Source organism: Herpailurus yagouaroundi, unplaced genomic scaffold (assembly GCF_014898765.1).
Source record: "Herpailurus yagouaroundi ecotype Mexico unplaced genomic scaffold, PumYag 191, whole genome shotgun sequence".
NCBI lineage: Eukaryota > Metazoa > Chordata > Mammalia > Carnivora > Felidae > Herpailurus > Herpailurus yagouaroundi.
In genome coordinates, this window is record NW_024412422.1 from 48994 (window position 1) to 69501 (window position 20508).

Here is a 20508-nt window from a genome sequence, read left to right on the forward strand (position 1 = left end):
ACAACAGCAGTGTGTTGAACTGGCCGATTTATTGTAGCAAACGTGGCATTATATATGCTAGTGGTTTCCTTGTAACATACGTCATGTATGTTTTTCTAACATTACCTAATTTTGAAAATGTCCCTATGTGTAATCAACCTTTAAGAAATAACATGGCGGTTTTCTCGTAATGTTCCCACATACCCTTTGATTATTGATTAATTTCTTACATTAATCCACTATGCATCTGCATTTATCTGTAATTATCAACAGTCGATAAAGCATTTGCTTTGCTGTTCTCATGAAAGGCCATCCATTTCTCAACACCTCAAGTGGAACAGTTATAGGGACATGACCTCCTACCCACATGAGGCCAGAAGAACAATGTGTTTGCCTTGGTCTGAGGTGCCAGGAAGGGGCCGATAGGGCCTTAGAAACCCATGCCTCACACATTCTCACAGAGACAATGCACCTAGGAATTAGTGAACCATTCTGTACCAAAACTGACTAGGTTCAGTCATCATCTGGAATGCCTCCGGGGGGCCAGGTGGGCCTACGGGTTCAAGTCACCTGTGCCCAGAGATATACTCCTTAGTTGCCGGAGTGGGGCTTTCAAATCCATATGTCTCTCCTTTGTTGGCTGCCTCTGCTGGCAAAGGCATGAGGCTATCCTTCCTGTAAGTAGAGGAGTCTCCATAGGGGATGGGAAGGGCTAAACGTAAGGCCACACAATATGTTGCAGAACCTTGTTTTCTACCCTAATGGTTCTTTTCCCAGGGGGTCTGCTGAGGGCAATTCCCCACAGACAATACCCCAAGTACTTAAGGCCAAATTACCTAAAAGCAGGAGTACAACAAGCTTCCCTGTCTATGGGCCGCTTTGCAGTCACCAATCCGTCCACAGTCCAGGCCTTGCCACTCAGGCTGGGATAGCTCGGCTTCCAGCATTTTTCTTTTCTTTTCTTTCCCTTCTTCCTCTATTCTATCAAGCTTCTTTCAACAACCAGACCAAAACACACCTAGGATCTAGCATTCGTTATTTGATTTTTTGTGTTGTTTTTAATTTTTATTATTTATTTTATTAGTTCTTTTTCTGTCTCCAGAATAACAAAATAAAGGAATTCACCCCAAGAACACAAAGAAATGACAGCCAAGGACTTAATCAGCACATTTACAAGCAAGATGTCTGAACCAAAATTTAGAATCACAATAATAAGAATACTAGCTGGGGTTGAAAAAAGCATAGAATTCCTTTCTGTGGACATAAAATAAGTAAAAGCTAGTCAGGACAAAATTAAAAATGCTATAACTGAGATGCAATCTCGAATGGATGCTGCAGAGGCAAAGATGGATGAATCAGAGCAGTGAATCAGTGATTTAGAGGACAAACTTATGGAAAATAATGAAGCAGGAAAAAAAGAAGGAAACTAAAAAAAAGAGCATGATATAAGAATTAGAAAACTCAGTGACTCATTAAAAAGGAATAACATCCAAATCATAGGGTCCCCAGAAGATGAAGAAAAAGAAAAGGGGGTAGAAGGTTTATGTGGGCAAATCATAGCAGAAAACTTTCCTAACCTGAGGAAAGACACAGACATCAAAATCCAGGAACACAGAGAACTCCCATTAGATTCAACAAAAACCAACCATCAATAAGACATATCATAGTCAAATTCACAAAATACACAGACAAGAAAAGAATTATGAAAGCAGCAAGGGAAAAATGTCCTTAACCTACAAGGGAAGACAGATCAGGTTTGCAGCAGACCTATCCACAGAAACGTGGCAGGCCAGATGGGAGTGTCAGGATATATTCAATGTGCTGAATCAGAAAAATATGCAGCCAAGAATTTTTTATCCAGCAAGGCTGTCATTCAAAGTAGAAGGAGAGATAAAAAGTTTCCCAGACAAACAAAAACTAAAGGAGATGCATTTTCCCACATACTGCTTTCTAATACTGTTCTCCAGGGAAAAGATGTAGGCTTCTTTGGAGAAATGCTTAATTCCCAAATCAGGAATTACACAGGGTGAGCACATAACACCTCGTAGGGTCAGAAACTGAAGACTCCTTCCAAACAAACACAAGCATATCAACGCAAACCCACCACACACACCCATGTGTGCACACACATACACACAATGACAACGTTTGTCTAGGAGCTCATGAGGCAATTTAAAGGGCTCCCGTTGGGTGAAACTGGAAAGACTTGAGCAACCAATTATGTGTAATGGCATCGGGTTAAAACTCAAAGTCTAAAATATCTGTCCATGATTCATATTGTTAACTGGTTATACAAATGAATGAATGGAGGGAGAAGAGACACATTCCCATGCAGATAGTTCAAGGAACAAATTCTTGGCCCTGAAGAATGATAGGAATAATCCCCTCTCAGTACGTGTGGACAAAGACTTCAAAACAAGGAGATTCAGAGAAAGCGTCACAGAAAGAGAAGCTTATGGAGACATCACATCTAAACGTAGCAAGGAATTTTGAACTGGATCTGAGAACAGCAAAGGGACATTAGGTAAAAACCAAGAAAATGTGAATAAACTGTGGACATTAATTATTATGGTTTAAACTGTGTCTCCACCTATTTCTATGATAAAATGTTTCAGGATGTGACCTTGCATGGAAATAGGGTTGATGCAGATGTAATCAGCTGAAGGCAAGAGCAGTGAGATGTACTGGCAGGTGTCATATTCCTTTTCTCTCTTTGGTTTTCCTCTGATTTTGTTTGAGTGATGCTGAAGTGCAGCTCACAGTTTATAATATTTTATTATTTCATTTCATTTCATTTCATTTATTTGTTATGTGTTTTTTGCTTTTTTATCAACGTTTTTATTTATTTTTGGGACAGAGAGAGACAGAGCATGAACGGGGGAGGGGCAGAGAGAGAGGGAGACACAGAATCGGAAACAGGCTCCAGGCTCCGAGCCATCAGCCCAGAGCCTGACGCGGGGCTCGAACTCACGGACCGCGAGATCGTGACCTGGCTGAAGTCGGACGCTTAACCGACTGCGCCACCCAGGCGCCCCTCATTTATTTGTTATGTGTTTTTTGCTTTTTTAAAAACACTGGCTACTCCATTCTACAGAATGAGATTTACACATAAGTAAAATTAATTAGACTGTGAGCAGGGAATACGGGCCAATGTTAGCTCCAGGAGATCCTGTTAGGAACTCAAGAATAAAAACAAGATATTAAAAGTTTGTTTGAATGTTCTGATTTTTGGTGTGAGAATTACCTCACTTAACTACAATTTCCACATTCATTTAGCACAAGTGCCCATAGATAAGACTTGTTTTGACAACAACCTGACCAGTTAGATGGGGTTTCTGAGCTATATTTTTAAGAAGTGACTCAACCCAAATCTGATATGATAAACATTACAGGAAGAGATGTACCATTGCACAGAACAAACACGTTTGTATGAAGAATCCTGAGCAGGAAGACCCTCAGGGAAGAGGATAGTAAAAAACTGGGGAAGAGGGATCTCGAGGCTAAAAGTGAGGTCTCAGCAGCTGAATTCTGGAGAAATCTCCCCCTGGCCTGGATCCTTCTGCCCTTCACCCTCTTCATCAATCACTGGCCAAGGAGGTTTTTCGGAGCAAATGAAAGGATGTGTGAGACACATTTTTACCACTTTTCCTCCTGGCATTCAGCATAAATGGTCAGTCATTTTGTATCTGGTTGTGAAAATAAAAATGTAACTATATGTGTGTATGTATATATGCATGGATGAGCATATATAATATTTATTATATTTTATGTTAATACATTGATGTGTCTATATAATATGTATATATCAGATATAACGTACAGTTTTGAATCAGTAATAAAATATTTTCATTCAGGACCCCTGGGTGGCTCAGTCTGTTAAGCGTCCAACTTTTGATTTTGGCTCAGGTCATGATCTCATGGTTCATGAGAAAGACATCTGTCTATCAGTGTGGAGCCTGCTCTCTCTCTCTCTCTCTCTCTCTCTGTATCTCTCTGCCCCTCCCCTACTTGTATGTTTGTATGCTCACTCTAAATTAATTAATTAAATTTAAAAAATATCTTTACTCAAAATAAGAGCAAGGCAGAAAACATCATGAGAGACTGCTAACAAACATGCAAGAAAACTTCCAAAAACTTTTAAATAGAAAGCACATGACCCAAACTCATTTCTAATCCTAAAAAATCCATGGTGCACGATCCAACATGAGCAATATGAGATATGAAAATTATCGGATATTCCAATGTTTTAACATAGACGCAGAGTCCTGAGCATATGGACAAAAAGAATCCATCATCAATTGGTACAATTCCCTTTGACCTCCAGGGAGGAATTAGGCTGAAAGCAGGGCCCTTGCAGGGTCTCTGGAGGGGAGAGTACAGGGATTGAGGAGGGGCTGCAGACAAGAAGAAACAATGGGTCATATGTCCAACGCCCTAGTAAGATTCTCGGGCTCTCACTGTCGGTTCCTGAGACACTTTGGGAGAGAAAGATGGGGATACTGGGCACACTGACAAGAGACACAATGCCATTCTAGCCCAGGGTGGGCAACAAACAACGTGGTAATTCTGAATAAAAAGCACAGACCAAACGGAACTCTTACCTGGGTCTGGCCACATTTCCAAGGGCCACAAGGGGGGTTACTCTCTTCTTTCTGCTGCTTCCTGCATCCTCATGAGCTCCTGGAACCCTGGATTCTTCTGTAACTCCCAGTTTGTAGAATCTATTCACTCCTGGATAAGGAGAAAAGGGGGTGTGTTCCATGGGTACACAGTTCCTGTTTGGAATTATGAAAGGACTGGAAATGGACAGTGGTGGTGGTGCACAGTATCGTGAGTGTGCATAGAGCCACTGAATTGTACAGCTAAAGTGATTAAAGTTTAGAAGCTTACATTTATGCATATTTTGCCACAACTAGAAAATCACCAGCTCAAAGTCCAAGTGTCTTCATTAAGACATGATAGAATAATCTGTCCTCTATTCCCCTTACCAGATCCATCTCCTGCTTTCCCTGTCTATGACCCACACCTGCTCATGTTCAGCTTCCATGTCACTTGTGCTAATTACATCAGGAAGCCTGGTGCTGTTACCTAGGTCAGTCTTTGCGGTGTCAATACAATGTGGTTGACCTCCATGGGATCCAACGAAACAGCTCCAAGAAGACAAGGTGAATGGGCTCAGGCTTTTCAGGTATGGGGATTGAGGAAGTCCGGGGGTTCACTGAATCCGTAGCAAATCTAGAATGGGTAGCGGAGCAGGATTATGTGCATTGTTTGTGTCCTAGAGATACACTTCAGCAGCTGGGCCTGTCGTTCACACCGCTGAACGGTGTCTTGGAAGCTTCCGGCACTGAAAGTGGTCAAAGAGCATCCAGGAGGAGCTGTTCCCAGGACTCACTCTATGAAGCTGGACGACCTGAGCAGTGGGAGGCGTGCACCGTCGTCATACAATGGCGCCCACCCAGTAGCTGTGTCAATAACCAACAAGTCTCCTATGTCCTTGGGTAAGGGATCACTCAAGTTCACTAACTCTTCCAAAGGCAGCCTACCTGCAATGACTAACTGATGCGTGGCTCCCTGAGTTTGCCCTCTGATCTCCCACCGGGACGCAAAGGGCATGGCAGCGCCAGACTCACCACGGGAGTGACTGAGCTTGTTGCAACAGTATCACGGCGCAAGTCCTTCCTCAGTTCCATTACCCATTCATTCCTCACTCCTGAACAGCTGGTGACCCTGAGAGGGTGCCCCATCATCTCTGCGGACAAAATCTCCATTTCAGTGACTGCAGCTCAGGAAAATTATAAGAATGAGGAAAATCTGATACAGGGATGTAGGCTGAAGAATGACTATCCCATGAACAGTGAAGTTCTGGCTGGGTTGTTGAGAGAGAACTTAGGGGCAGGGAGAGCGATACTCACCACCTGTGTGGATGTGTGGAGTAAGCACTCGGCTTGAAGAAGTCTCGCTTTATTTCAGAGAAGTCACAAAATACCTGTGACACATATCAGCATCTAATAAAGGATTGAAATAATGAGGAAAATTGAGGCAGAGACTTCTTTATTTTTTTAAGTTTATTTATTGAGAGAGAGAGAGAGAGAGAGAGAACACGTGCACCCAAACGGGGTAGGGGCAGAGGAAGAAGGAGGGAGAGAATCCCAAGCAGGCTCAGCACTTGTCAGCTCAGAGCCGGAGAACTCACGGCTGATCCATGAACCTTGAGATCATGACCTGGGCCAGGATCAAGAGTCTGACGCATAACTGACTGAGCCAGGGGTCCAGGAGCCCCGAGGCAGACTTCTTTACGCATATTTGTTTCTACTGCAAATTTAAGGTGATTTGAGGAAATATCCAGTTTTTAAATTAATTAATTAATTATTTTATTAAAAATTGTTTAAATGTTTATTTCATTTTTGAGAGAAACAGAGTGCAAGCGGGGTTGGGCAGACAGAGAGGGAGACACAGAATCTGAAGCAGTCTCCAGGCTCTGAGCTGTCATCCCAGAGCCCGATGAGGGGCTTGAACTCACAAACTGCGAGATCATGACCTGGGCCAAAGTCAGACACTTAATCGACTGAGCCACCCAGGCACCCCTCTAAGTGTTTAAAAGAGAAGTTTTCTCAGTAATAAAGAAACAAAAAATCTAATTAAAAATGTGAAGGATATGAATAAAGATAATACACAGATGGCAAATAAGCTTGAGAAAAGGTGTTCAACATCACATATCATTAGAAAAGTGTAAAATAACACAGCAATGAAATAGCGTAGCACACGTATTAGAATGGCCAAGTTCAACAACACAGATGGCATCACATGCTGGTCAGGATGTGGAGCTGGAATTCCCTTTCAGTGCTGGAGGGAACACAGGATAGTACAGTCACTTTCAAAAAAGAGTTTGGCAGTTTTCTTTTAAAAGTATGTATCTCCTTACATTAACATCCGGCAACATGGCCCTTGGTATTTACCAAAAGGAGTTGAAAACAGTATGAACAAAATTTTAAAAAAAACACAAGGACGTTTACCGTGGCTTTGCTCTTAACTGCCCAAATCTGGAAGCAGCCAGCTGGGATGCCTTTCACTAGGTGATGAATAATTAAACTGTGGTGCATGCAAACAATGGAATATCGATCAACACTAGAAGGATCTGCGCCATGAAGCCATGAGAAGACAGAGAGGACATTTAGATGCACGTTGCTACGTGAAAGAAGCCAACCTGAAATGGCCGCACGCTGTACGACTCCCGGAATATAACATTGTCAGAAAAGGCAGATCTATTTGAAAATAAAATTATAAGTGGTGCCAGGGGTTGGAGGTAGGAAGGGATGCACAGCTGGAGCACAGAAGAGTTTTAGGGCAGTGGGAGTTCTCTGTGTGAGACCAAAATGAACATATATCACTGGACGTGTCTTAAACTTCTCGAATGTACACACCAAAAGTGAGCCTTGCTGTCGTAAGGTATAGACTTTGGGTCACAGTGACTTGCTGATGTTGGCTCATGGGTCAAAACAAGTGACCGCACTTGGTGCTGGAGGGGGACAATGGGAAAGACAGAGGTGGATGAGGGGGTTGGTGCGTGTGGGAACTCTGTAATTTACACTAGGTTTTTCTGTGACTTTCAAACTTCTATAAAACATAACTTCTATTGCTGTTTTTAAGTATTCAGTGGACAAGACCAAACATATGGGCAACTCTGGGCCTCGGGCAGCAGGGGGCGCTGTGGTTTACTCTGAGCGCTGTGTGCTCTGTCCCATCTGGGAGCCACCTGGCTCTGGTTCTCACCCGGGCTTAGCATCCGGGTGCCAACAGGCTCCTGGGGAGCCCCAGGCCAGGCCCCAATGCTCTATCTCCACCAGCTCCCACGATGAACTTTCTAGGCAGGGGTCAGATTCAGGGTTCAGGCTGGGGCTGGTCAGTCAGGGGGAGGCGGCTGGTTTGTATGTAGTGTCTCCCACCCCACCCTGCCTCTTGGGCTCCTGGAGACAATAAGAGAGACACAGAGAGCCCAGACCCAACTATGGGACATTCACAACACTCTGCTGAGCAGGGGTCTCCTCCATGGCCTGGGCTCCTGTCCTGCTCACACTGCTGGCTCACTGTACAGGCAGCTGGAGGCTGGGATCAGGGCTGGAGATGAGAGGACTATGGAACCATCTATGGGCCCTGTCCATTGACCCCTCTCTCTCACCCCGTGTCTCTCTCCTGACATCCAGGGTCCTGGGCCCAGTGTGTGCTGACTCAGTCATCTGCAGTGTCCGAGCCTGTGGATCAGACTGTCACCACCCCCTGCACTGGAAGCAGCAGCAATGTTGGGGCTGGAGGTGTATCTTGGCACCAGAAGTTCCCGGGCAGAGGCGCCCCCAAACTTGTCATCTCTAACAGCACTGCTAGACCCTTGGGGGTCCCAGCCAGATTCTTGGGCTCCAGATCAGGGAACATGGCCTCTCTGAGCATCGCTGGACTCCAGGCTGAAGACGAGGCTGATTATTACTGGTCATGCGGGACAAAAGTCTCAATGCTCACACAGAGCTCCAGGCCTGGGGGAAGTGAGACACTTAAACCTGCTGTTGCCTTTGATAATATCACCAGAACGTAAGCCCTGGGGATTCTGGTTCAAAATGGCGTCCCACTATAACTGTTTCCTTTTCTTACACATGATACTCATGGAGACTCTAAAAAGTTCAAACAAACAAACAAACAAACAAAAATCTATATCAGTACTAAGAAACACTAATGTTACTAGTAAGTTCCCACTAGTGAAAGATGTGTAGAATGGACAGTGAAGTTCACCCAGGTAACAGCACCCAATATCATAATATGTCTTTGGAAAGATTCCATACGTATAATTTCAAGACAGACTGTAACCTGCAGCTTATCCCAGCCCCCGGGGGTTGCTTTTGCCTCCAAATGAGAAAGTCAAGGAAACCGCCGAACCTAATGAGGATCCTTCCTCCATAACAGAGATTTCATGGGAGATCAGCGTTTGTTCCCGCCCAGAACCACAAGCATCCAGGAGCTTAGAAAATGCATTGGGTGAATGTGCTGCTTGTAAAATAAAATGCCATCTCTCCGTCAACTATGCAACTGCCCTGGCAGTTCTACAGAAGGCACTCACACAGGGTGTTGTCGTTTCTTTCTGTTTTTGTTTTCTCCCCTTTGCTTTAGAGTCAAGCCACCCATCCCTGAGGGTCACAGAATACCCAGGACCCCTTCGATGGGCAGTAACCACTTCCTGTAAAATAAAAGTTGTGTTTATCAATTTTGTGTGTTTGTGTGTTTCTTTAAAAGGTACCTTGCTGTACTTTGCATCACAGGGTAAGTTTCCTGCTCCTTGTGAGGTCTTCTTGAAGCATGCTCTTAGTTTCTAATTAAAATACAGCAATGTTTCAGTTTGTTTTTGTGGCAATATTAAATCCTCTTGACAAAGCATAAGAGACTCTTAAAAACTGACAGCAAGCTGAGGGTTGATGGTGGGTGGGAGGGAGGGGAGGGTGGGTGATGGGTATTGAGGAGGGCACCTTTTGGGATGAGCACTGGGTGTTGTATGGAAACCAATTTGACAATAAATTTCATATATTGGAAAAAAAAGAAAGATTGGGCTCCTTTTATTTGTTTTATTTTTTAACACTTTTTTAAATGTTTATTTAATTTTGAGAGAGATAGACAGAGCATGAGTGAGGAGGGGCAGAGAGAGGGAGACACAGAACTTGAAGCAGGCTCCAGGCTTCACGCTGTCAGCACAGAGTCCCATGTGGGGCTTGAACTCAGGAACTGAGAGATCATTAGATGATCAACCGACTGAGCCACCCATGCACCCTGGGCTCCTTTTAAAAGTGTTCAGTTCACTCATCCTAGAACCTGCAATTGTGCTTCATCCAGAGAGGAGAGACTTAGTAATCGTTGCTAAAATTCTCATGCAAGGGGTTTCTCCTGCAATAATCAACAGGTGAAAGTGACAATGTGGTGATCCACACCTGGGGTTCAGCTGACTGTCAACACCATGCCAGCTAGCTGAGTGCCCAAAATCAGTCTTTATTATTTCAATACTTGAGTCCCTATTTTATTTTTTAAATATTTTTTAAATTTCTTTTTTTTAATGTTTTTATTTATTTTTGAGACAGAGAGAGACAAAGCATGAGCAGGGGAGGGGCAGAGAGAGAGGGAGACACAGAATTTGAAGCAGGCTCCCGGCTCTGAGCTGCCAGCACAGAGCCCGACACGGGGCTCGAACTCACAGACTGTAAGATCATGACCTGATCCGAAGTCAGACGCCCAACCGACTGAGCCACCCAGGCGCCCCATGAGTTTATTTATTTATTTATTTTGAGAGAGAGAGAGAGAGAGAGAGAGAGAGAGAGAGAGAGAGAATGGGGTAGGGGCAGAGAGAAAGGGAGAAAGAATCCCAAGCGGGCTTTGCACTGTCTGCACAGAGCCTGATACAGGATTCGAACCCACCAACTGGGAGATCATGACCTAAGTCAAAACTATGAGTCCAGGGCTTAACCAACTCAGCCACTCAGGTGCCCCGCTATTTTCTTCTAAAGCAACTCATTTCTCAAAAACTGGAATTCGGGTTGAGACATGGGTTCAGTATTCATTTTCTATATGAGTACCATGATGGGAAATTACCAGGCAGACTTTATATGTTTTGGTCAATTATTCTTTTAGTATTTTTCATTTTTATTTGTTGTTTCTTCCTGCCAATACATATGTAGGAATACTTCATTCCCTAATGACAAATGATATTGAGCATCTGTTCATGCACTTATTTGCCCTCACTGTATCTTCTTTGGTGAACTTTGAGTATTTTCTTAAAGAAGTGTATTGCTTATTTATTTATTTTTCCAGTTTGTGTTTTATTGACTCCGATGCTCAAACCTTGACCGTAGACTCCTGCAGCTGTAGGGCTGCTCCAGGGATTGGGGACTTGATGGACCTGAGGAGCCCCTGCATCGGGAATGTGGAATGGCCGTGAGGGAGACTGGGGGTGGGGAGCCCCAGCAGATCTGAAGATCTCTGGGTGCAGAACTCAGGGTAGGCTGCACACTGACCTGCACCCATCTCTTCCCAGTGCTCCCCACTTTCTGCACAGGGGACAGGCAGGGGACAGCGGAGGATTCTCTTTCTCTCTCTTCATATGCTAAGGTGTCTCCTCAAAGGATAGATCTGAGTCACACACACACACACACACACACACACACACACACACACACACCAGGCCCCTGATCCACCTGCACTCATGCTTCCTTGGGCTTGTCCTCTCTGCACTTCCTTGTGCACCCAATATGAATATGAAGATTGTGATGCTGAGAACCATGCTGGGGACAGTGGTGGCAGAGGCTCCGTGGCCTGGCAAGGTGCTGTCATGACACAGCCCCTCTCTGTCCTCAGTTGTTCTATAGACACGTGTCAAATCCTCTGTCTCCCAGGGAGAGACCAAGGCCCGCTAAACAGGACTACAAAGGAGATGCTGAACATGCATTGGGGTCGTCACCCTCAGGTCCACTCAGAGACACAAAAGGTCAAGGCTGCAGGAGCTCATAGGTAAAACACCTTCTGGAGATGCAACAGGTGCCTGATTGACCCCCATTCCCTGTGGGTCTAGTACCCCTCACTCAAAAGCCACCAGGGAGCTCCTGGGACATTCACAGATTCCAGCAGGTTGGGAGTATGGTGAATAGACCTGTGGGAAACCTAGAACAGATGGCCCATGAGTTCAAGATGGTCTGCGGTAGAAGAGAACTGGGGGCTCGTTCTCCACAGCCACCAAATGTGGGGACAAATGTGGTGCTTGCTCTGGGCCTCTGTGGGCCCATGGGGGAGAACCACCGGGAGATTCTTTCCATCTTGCTCCAGAGAGCCTCCCCAGGGTAGAATATTGGTTTGTAGGAATGCCCTGAATTTACCCATGAACCTGACTCTTGAGTTCTTTTCAATCCCCAGGCTGTTGTTCATTGAGATATGTTAACAAATACACCAATCTGTTGTGCTGAACAAGCTTGTCCTGGGGTGGGGTGGGAGGGCGGGCAGTGTGGACAGGGCCTCTGAACTAGGAGTGTGTGCAGATTGCATGATTGTTTCTCTGTGGTCATTGTTTTTCTGTGACAGATTCTAAACTCTTGTCCCTTTGTGGTTAGTCATCACCTGCTGTCACTTGCTTTGGCCACAAATACAGTGAGAGGAATCCTGTGCTGCTTGTGGACAAAGTGTTAAGAGCCCATGCTCACCCCAATCCTGGGTCTCCCCTTCTGCTTCCCTGACCCCCATTATGCCAAGGATGGCTCCTCATCCACTTCAGCATGAGAGGCACCTGAGCATGTAGAGGCCAAAAGAGTCCACAGCTGCCTCAGTGGGTGGCTGGGCTGTCGTGTGCCATCAAGCTTGGGATGAAAGAGGTCCATGTGGGAACCCTCCTCTTTGTTCACAAGACACCCAGACAAGAGCATGCAAATGCCTGGGAATCACGGAGGGCACCATACCGAGCAGACCCCGCCCTGGTGGGTCTGGGGGCCTCCAGTCCTAACTGTGGGTGGTGTGCAATGGCAGTGTCAATGCCACGAGAAGGCAAAGAACTCAAGAACCCAGGTCCTCTAAGTGGGACATCGGTCCCACAAGCAGATGAGCAGCTAAGATCTGGTGACCCGTCCCCTGAGGTGGCGACAGTCTTGAATGGGTGGTGGTAGCAGGAAGTTCAACATCTTGTCCCTCAGGATCCATCAGAACAGCAGTGACAGTAAGGTCCTCATGTCCCACTGCACTGACATTGCATTAAGGGAGCAGAGTGGCATCAGTAGGAATATAGTGTGGAAGAGTTCCCAGTGTTCTTCTCCTTCCAGAAACATCAATTTGAACAATGATCCACATGCATAAACACCTCTGTGATAGGTAAGGGTTCCAGGTAAGTCAGTAGAGCACCTGGGTGAAACAACAAATATGAAAATATGACAAAAGAGGTAAGGAAACAGTTTCACATTATGCCCATAAGCCCTTCCCCAGGCCCAGGGCCCAGCTCAGAGAAAAGTCCTTCCCCTGGGAGGCAGAGTTACATGAGAACCTGACCTGACCAGGGACCACAGGCCCTGCCCACACCAGGGACAGGCCAGCCCCCACAAACCCTGGCTCCCACATTCCCTGGCTCTTGGATCACCCCTGTGCCCCAGCATCCTTTGAAGCCTAAGCAGTTCCTGAGGTCCTAGGCTTCCCACCCTTTCCCACAGAACCAAGCCCCATCTGGGCTATAGTGAACACAGGCTCTTGCATGGTTCCAGACCAGACCAGTTATGGGGAAGCCAGTTTCCACAGACCTAGACTCTAAACCACTGACCACGGCTAGCTCCCATGCCAGGCTAGCTACATACACCCAGGGGACAGGAGGGCCCCATCAGACCCAGGATCCCACCTGCCAAAGTACTAGCCCAAGGCCTGCAGCCCCAGGTTCACGCCCAATCTCAGATCCACCTGAGTGCCAGGCTGACCCTCATGGACTTAGTCTCCAGACTGACTCTCTTAGAAACAAGCTCCTGGCCTGACCCAGTGTGAGGTTGGAACCCGTGGACCCAAACTCCCCACAGGCTCACCTAAATCCAGATTCTCAGCCCATTTCAGCCCCAGGCCAGCCCCCACAGACCCAGACACTAGCCCTTTCCCCAGTGGTCCCCAGAAACTGGTCCCCCTGTAAATCCAAGATCCAGGCCCTCCCCCATGGACCTAGGTCCCAGCCTCATCACTGCAGAACATGGAGACAGACATGGTGTGCTTCCGGCTACTCAGTAAGAAAACGACAGGGAGGAGGTGGCCAAGGGTCAAATTTTGAGCACAGGAGACCACCTCCAGGAGCATATAAAGCACAAACCATGGTGACCTAGGTGATCTGGGTGATTGTCTGATAGCATTTCACTGAAGAACATATAACCATTTGTCGTGCTTCTTCTTCCTTTTTTTTTTTTTTTTTTTTTGCAATTGACACCTTTACAATTTCATTTTTTTTTTAATCCAAGAAATTGTTTACGATACCATTAGCAGAGATTTCAGGGTACCGTGTTTTTATATCATTCATTTAAGTTCAGAGTCTGTAAGACCCACAACATACATTTAGCAACCAATGTAGTAACAGGTTCCAGGGAGAAAATAAATGAGTAAATTCTAACTTGCTACATTGTTTCTCTTTCTTAAGCTTGAAATGCATATGCTCTTGGGTCAGGCTGGAACCACACCCAGAAACTGTGGTCGGTACCATGTTCAGTCCATAGCTTGAATGTTATAAAACTTGCACAACAGATTGAAGAATATGGATGAAAGATGTCGGAGGCCGCGAAACATAGAGTATTTTAGAAAATACATCACTTCAGGTCAGAGTATTGGTTTGTTATATGGCATGCATACAAGGAGAAACATTTCTTCATTTCACATGGGATACGATACCCTGCAATTTTACCCTCATTTCTACAGCCTCAGCAAACTGTAATTCACAGGCTGGCATGACTTCAGTGGGTGCAGACTTACTGAAGAAGAGATTTTTTTTTTAAGTTTTATTTATATTTTCTGCACCACACTATGAAGTGCCCCCAGTGCTTTGTTTCTCAGGGGCGGGATTAGAGCACAAGACGGGAGAAGAAAGGCATGAAATTCTAGACTTGGAAACATTCAGTCAAGATTTATACTGTATCTCTTGTTACCTGGCGCCTCTATGATACCCTTCACTGGAGAATTTCAAAGCCCAGGATGCTACACAAGTGTATTAATAAGTAAAAATTTAGAACTATTGTCTGTGGCAAGATTAATCAAACTACACTAGAGGTGAAATTAATGGGCAACTGAGAAGAGACATTTTGGGTTGTTGGTTTGTTTTGTCAATAAGATCTAACATCAAATAGGTCTGACCCAGTTGGAAGCATGGCAGCCTTAGTTCTTTCTGTTTACTTCTTCTTGGCTCTAGTCCAGTTAGGCCATTGACAATTAGGGGAAAAGACTACTTTCTCTCTCATGTGTCTTACATATGTCTCCATGGTACCAAATAGTCTGTATCAGAACCACATCAAATGCTTTTATTTCTGGCTGGACTTTTTATACTTCACATTTTGGTAAATTATCTTTTTTTAATTTACATCCAAGTTAGTTAGCATATAGTGCAACAATGATTTCAGGGGTAGATTCCTTAATTCCCCTTGCCCATTTAGCCCATCCCCCCTCCCACAACCCCTCCAGTAACCCTTAGTTTGTTCTCCATATTTATGAGTCTCTTCTGTTTTGTCCCCCTCCCTGTTTTTATATATTTTTCTGCTTCCCTTCCCTTGTGTTCATCTGTTTTGTATATTAAAATCCTCATATGAGTGAAATCATATGATATTTGTCTTTCTCTGACTGACTAATTTTGTTTAGCATAGTACCCTCTAATTCCATCCACATGGTTGCAAATGGCAAGATTACATTCTTTTTGATTGCTGAGTAATACTCCATTGTATATATATACCACATCTTCTTTATCCATTCATCTGTTGATGGACATTTGGGCTCTTTCCATACTTTGGCTATTGTTGATAGTGCTGCTATAAACATTAGGGTGCATGTGTCCCTTCGAGACAGCACACCTGTATCCCATGGATCAATGCCTAGTAGTGCAATTGCTGGGTCGTAGGGCAGTTCTATTTTCAAGTTTCTGAGGAACCTCCATACTGTTTTCCAGAGCGGCTGCACTACTGTGCAGTTTGCATTCCTATGTCGTGCTTCTTTAATGTGTCACTGGTACAATAAATAAATTAGGTAATATGGTAGATTAAAACACAAATAAATCGATATGAGAGTATTTAGAACCCATGGCTTTAATACACAGGAGATGGAACCCTATCTGTGAGCCAGACACTGATGCATGGAGATAGACAGGGACCTGGTGAGTCACAGAAACCAGCTGGGCTCACAGGGCTTTGGCCATCGTGAAGTCTGTGCCCTGTGACCAGCAGGGGGAGCTGTGGGACTGCCCTGTGGTCCTTACACTGTTGCTCAGTGAGGGCCATTCACTCAAGACTCTGGGCCTGGAGGCAGGGCCCTGTGTGACCTGAGGGGACTCAGGGATGGGGGGGGGGGGGCGGACCTGAGGCGACTCAGCAGCTGTGTCTCCTCCAGCCTAGCAGAGTCCCCTGAGCAGGGACCTGTGTGTTGCCTCAGCAGGTGCTTCCTCCCAGTCCTATCTCTGGGGTTGAAAGCAACCTCCATTCATCTCAGTATGTGGTATGAGATGAGTTCCAGCACAAGGGAGGGGCTGGGCAGTCACTGGATGGGACCCATTTGCATGGACAGCCCCTCCTGTGGCAGAGGGTGGAGGAGAAAAGGAGGCTTGGGGCAGCCCAGCCCACTGTGGGGACCAGAAGCTGTGCTACCATGGACTGGACTCCTCTCCTCCTCATGCTCCTGTCTCACTGCACAGGTTGGGAGAGGCCCGGGGACACAGGGAGCCCCCAAATCTCTATTCCTGTGCTCAGAATCCTGAGAATTCTTTTTTCCATTTCTAGCTTCATCACCCATGATTATCTGTTTGCAGGCTCCCTGTCCCAGCCTGTGCTGACCCAGCCGCCCTCCCTGTCTGCATCTCCAGGAACAACAGCCAGACTCACCTGTACCCTGAGCAGCGGGTTCAGTGTTGGAGGCTACTACATAAATTGGTTCCAGCAGAAGCCAGGGAGCCCTCCCCGGTATCTCCTGTACTACTATTCAGACTCAGATAAGCACCAGGGCCCCGGGGTCCCCAGCCGCTTCTCCGGGTCCAAAGATGCCTCGGCCAATGCGGGGCTTCTGCTCATCGCTGGGCCGCAGCCTGAGGACGAGGCTGACTATTACTGCGCTACATATCATGGCAGTGTTACTCACAGTGACTCAGATAACGAGGAAGTGAGATAAAAACCTCTGGGTCCACAGATTTTGTCTCCAAGCCTCTTTTATTGAGAAGCTTCTGTGGAGGATCCTATAGGGGAGAGTCCTCTGTGGTGAGACCTGTCCTTGAGGAGGTTGAAGTGACACACAAGAAATTTAATAGTGAACATATGGGAATCAACATAGACCTAGAAAGTCAAAAGACACGCAGGCAAAATGAGATCTATGTTTTTCTGAATTACATGGAAGGAGATAGGGGTCTAGTGTTCAATGCAAAGAAATGCACTTCACAGACAGAAGAAGAAGAGTAGAGTAGATGTTTCATAAACAATGTGTGCAGGGCCCCTGGGAAACGATGGGGCACAGAGGACTGTGACCAAACAGGCTTTGCTAGGTCCCCGTCTGCCCCACCTTGTTCATATCCTAGTTCAGTTGTCTGTGGTGCCAGCTGTCTTCCTGGGGCAGCTGTCCCCCCCCCCCCCCCCCCCGAATGTTTCAGTCACTTGAAGAGACATGAAGAGCTTTTCCTGAGTGTATGGGCATCAACTGCTTTTTAACTCATGATAACCTTCATGTCAGTGTGGCCCATCCAGGGGAGGCCTGCCTTGTGCCCTGCAGTTCTGGTAAAAAGTTGCTAAGGCCAAGGTCAAAAGGTTGCTGCCTGTGTTCTCCTCTAGGATTTTGATGGTTTCCCGTCTCACATTTAGGCCTTGCATCCATTTTGATTTTATTTTTGTATAGAAAAATAAGTGTAAGAAAGTGGTCCGGTTCTATTCTTCCGCATGTTTCTGTCCAGTTTACCCCATGCCATTTGTTGAAAAGACTGTCTTTTTTCCATTGGATATTCTTTCCTGCTTTGTCAGACATGAACTGGCCATGTATTTGGGTTTTCTATTCTGTTCCATTGATCTCTGTGCCTGTCCTGTGCCAGTACCATACTGTCCTGATGACTCCAGCTCTGTAATCCAGCTTGAAGTCCGGAATCGGAGTCTCTTTAAATAGATGCTATATTATATTCACAGGCTATAAAACACAGACCCTGCTAAATATTTAATGTTACCGAGCTTTTGTGACTCCAGCGTGGCTGTGAGGCCGGTGACCTCAGTGTGATCTCCCTGTTTGCCTGGGTGACAGTCCCATGTTGCTGGACATGTGATGCCGCTGTTCCTGTCCTCATTTCCAGCAGCTTCCTTTCTTCAATGAATGCAATTTTGTTCCCTCTGTTCCTTTCTACACTGATGTCTAATTTGGTATCTGTTCAGACTCTGGTCACTTCATTCAATACTTGTTTCATCCTATGTAGTTCAAGGTTTATTTTCTCATTTTCTGTTCTGAGGATGGAAATTCATAGCCTGAGGTCCAGTCAATCACCTCCTTGTGTCCCACGTGGGGACACACGCTTCCGTGTCCTGTGCTGTGCCACAGCTGTCCCTTCAGTGTCCCCAACCAGCTCTCCCTGTCACAAATTCTGTCCTAGGACTTTCCACAGAGCAAAATCTCTAATGAGCAGCGCTGACGGCAGGCAAAGCCTGGATAAAAAGTCTCTGGGAACATGGAGGGGAGATCACATGATGGCTCCATAGAGGTCCCTGCTGGATGCTCAGGCCCTGCTCTGTCCTCACACCTGCAAAAGCCTCATCTGAATTTGCTGAGTCCTGTCTGTGCTGCTCCAGACGGGCCTCACATCCTCACACTCTGTGTCCTCCTCTGTGAAGGTGTGTGTCCCTAGGCGAGCTCCTGTTCACACTCTACTCCCAGAGGCAGCTTGCCTCCTCTGAGCCTGTCACGGGGACAGATCCCTTCTGCTGTCTGCTCCCTTTGTCCTTTCTTCAGCTCCACAGTGGTTCACAGGCTCCCCTTGGTCAGGTCTGATCACGTCCCTCCCGCTAGTCCCCTGTCCACAGAGGAAGCCCAGTCGGGGAAGGCTCACCAGGACGGCACTTCCGTCCTTCCCTGGAAGATCACTCTCATCCGGTAGAAATACAGTCATCAGGGAAGTGGATGAAGGAGGGGTTTGGGCGGAGCAGGTAAAAAGGAGAGGTTTGCCCAGAGAACCGCGGGAGGTGCTGGGAGATGGTGTCTAGAGGTTTCTGCAGGCCACGTGCTCCCAGCTGGGCAGCCCTCCACTGACGGTAGGCCCAAAGACTGGGCTTTTTACTTTCCGTGGGGACTGGGAAAGACTGTTCTCTCTGGGCCTGGCAGAGTCCCCTGCACAGGGGCCTGTGTGTAGTCCCAGGAACTGCTTCCTCCGGGCCCACTCATGGGGGAAACAGCTGCATAAGGCAGGCTCCCTTTCCAAGGGCTTCAGACATGGTGAAGGCACATGGGGGAGAGGCAGGGGTGGTCTCAGTTGCATGTGAAGCCTCTCTGAGAAGGCCACAGGTAGCAGATAAGAGAGGCCTGGGACAGCCCAGTCCCAGCCCTGTGGCCTAATAAGGGTCTGTGTCATTATGGCCTGGACCCATGTCCCCTATGCTCCTCTGTCACTGCGCAGGTAAGGACAGACCTCAGCACTCTAGGGTTGGCCTTCAGCCTGAGTCAGAATCCTCTGGCTCACATCCTCCAGTGTCTATACTCTGTCCCTTCTCCTCATTCTGATGTGTCTGTGTTTATACTTCCCTGTCCCAGCCTGTGCTGACCCAGCTGCTCTCCCTCTCCGCATCTCCAGAAACAATTGCCAGACTCACATGAACCCTGAGCAGGGACAGGAGTGTTGGTGGTTATAACATCTTCTGGTACCAGCAGGAGGCAGGGAGCCCTCTCCGGTCTTTCTGTTCTACTACTCAGACTCATACAAGCAGCTGGGACCTGGGGTCTCCACTCATATCTCTGGATCCAAAGATGTCTCCACTAATACAGAAATTTTGCCCATGTCTGGGCTGCAGCTTGAGGACGAGGCTGACTATTACTGTGCTACAGCTCACGGCAGTGGGAACGGCTATCGTTACTCACAGCGTCTCAGATAAGGAGGAAGTGATGTAAGACCCCTGGATCCACAGACCTCAGCTTCAGCCTCTTTTCATTGAGAAACTTATGTGGAGGCACAAGCAGGGGTTACATAACTTCAGGAAGATCTGTCCTTGAACAGAGGAAAGAGACATGCCCAGGTTATGCCTGCAACGCGGGACAGCACAGGGCATCCCAGGAAGACACTGACATTGACGTAACACAGCCCAACTTCACGTCCCCATGGGGTCTGGATGATAAACAGGAATAAATACTACATCTGTAACTGAACATGCTACCCAGCAAACATTCATCCACACATCAGTTCCACCATCTCATTCCATAAAGTGTGACCTTGTGTCACTACTGATGCATCCACAGCTGACATATTGACAATAACCCTGGTCATAGACACAGTCTCCTCTCTCTGAATCAGCTACACTTGAACTTAGACCAGACTCTACAGACTCTTCCTGATAACACTCCCCACACCCTCCTTTCTTTTCTCCTCTCTGCTCCCTCATCTCTCAGGCTTAGGCCTTCAGTCTCTCCATCTGGCTCTTCAGGTAGGACTCCGTCTCCATGTTAGGATTTCAGAGGGAACTGGAAATGATCTTGCTGTAGTTTTCAGTCTCCAGGGCCCAACTCCAGGGAGGAGAATGACCAGAAGACAGAGCTGTGTGAATCCCCTCATATTCTCCTTCCTGCTTCTGTCACTTGACAAGGCCA

General features: G+C 46.6%; 1 gene segment (V, D, J or C); it reads left to right on the forward strand.

Annotated features, from left to right (window-relative positions):
• Positions 1-20508, forward strand: part of LOC121010106 (probable non-functional immunoglobulin lambda variable 5-48) — a 41754-nt gene that overhangs the window by 7904 nt on the left and 13342 nt on the right. Inside the window, 1 exon segment of the V gene segment in view lies at positions 16505-16821. Coding sequence covers positions 16505-16821 — 317 coding nt within the window.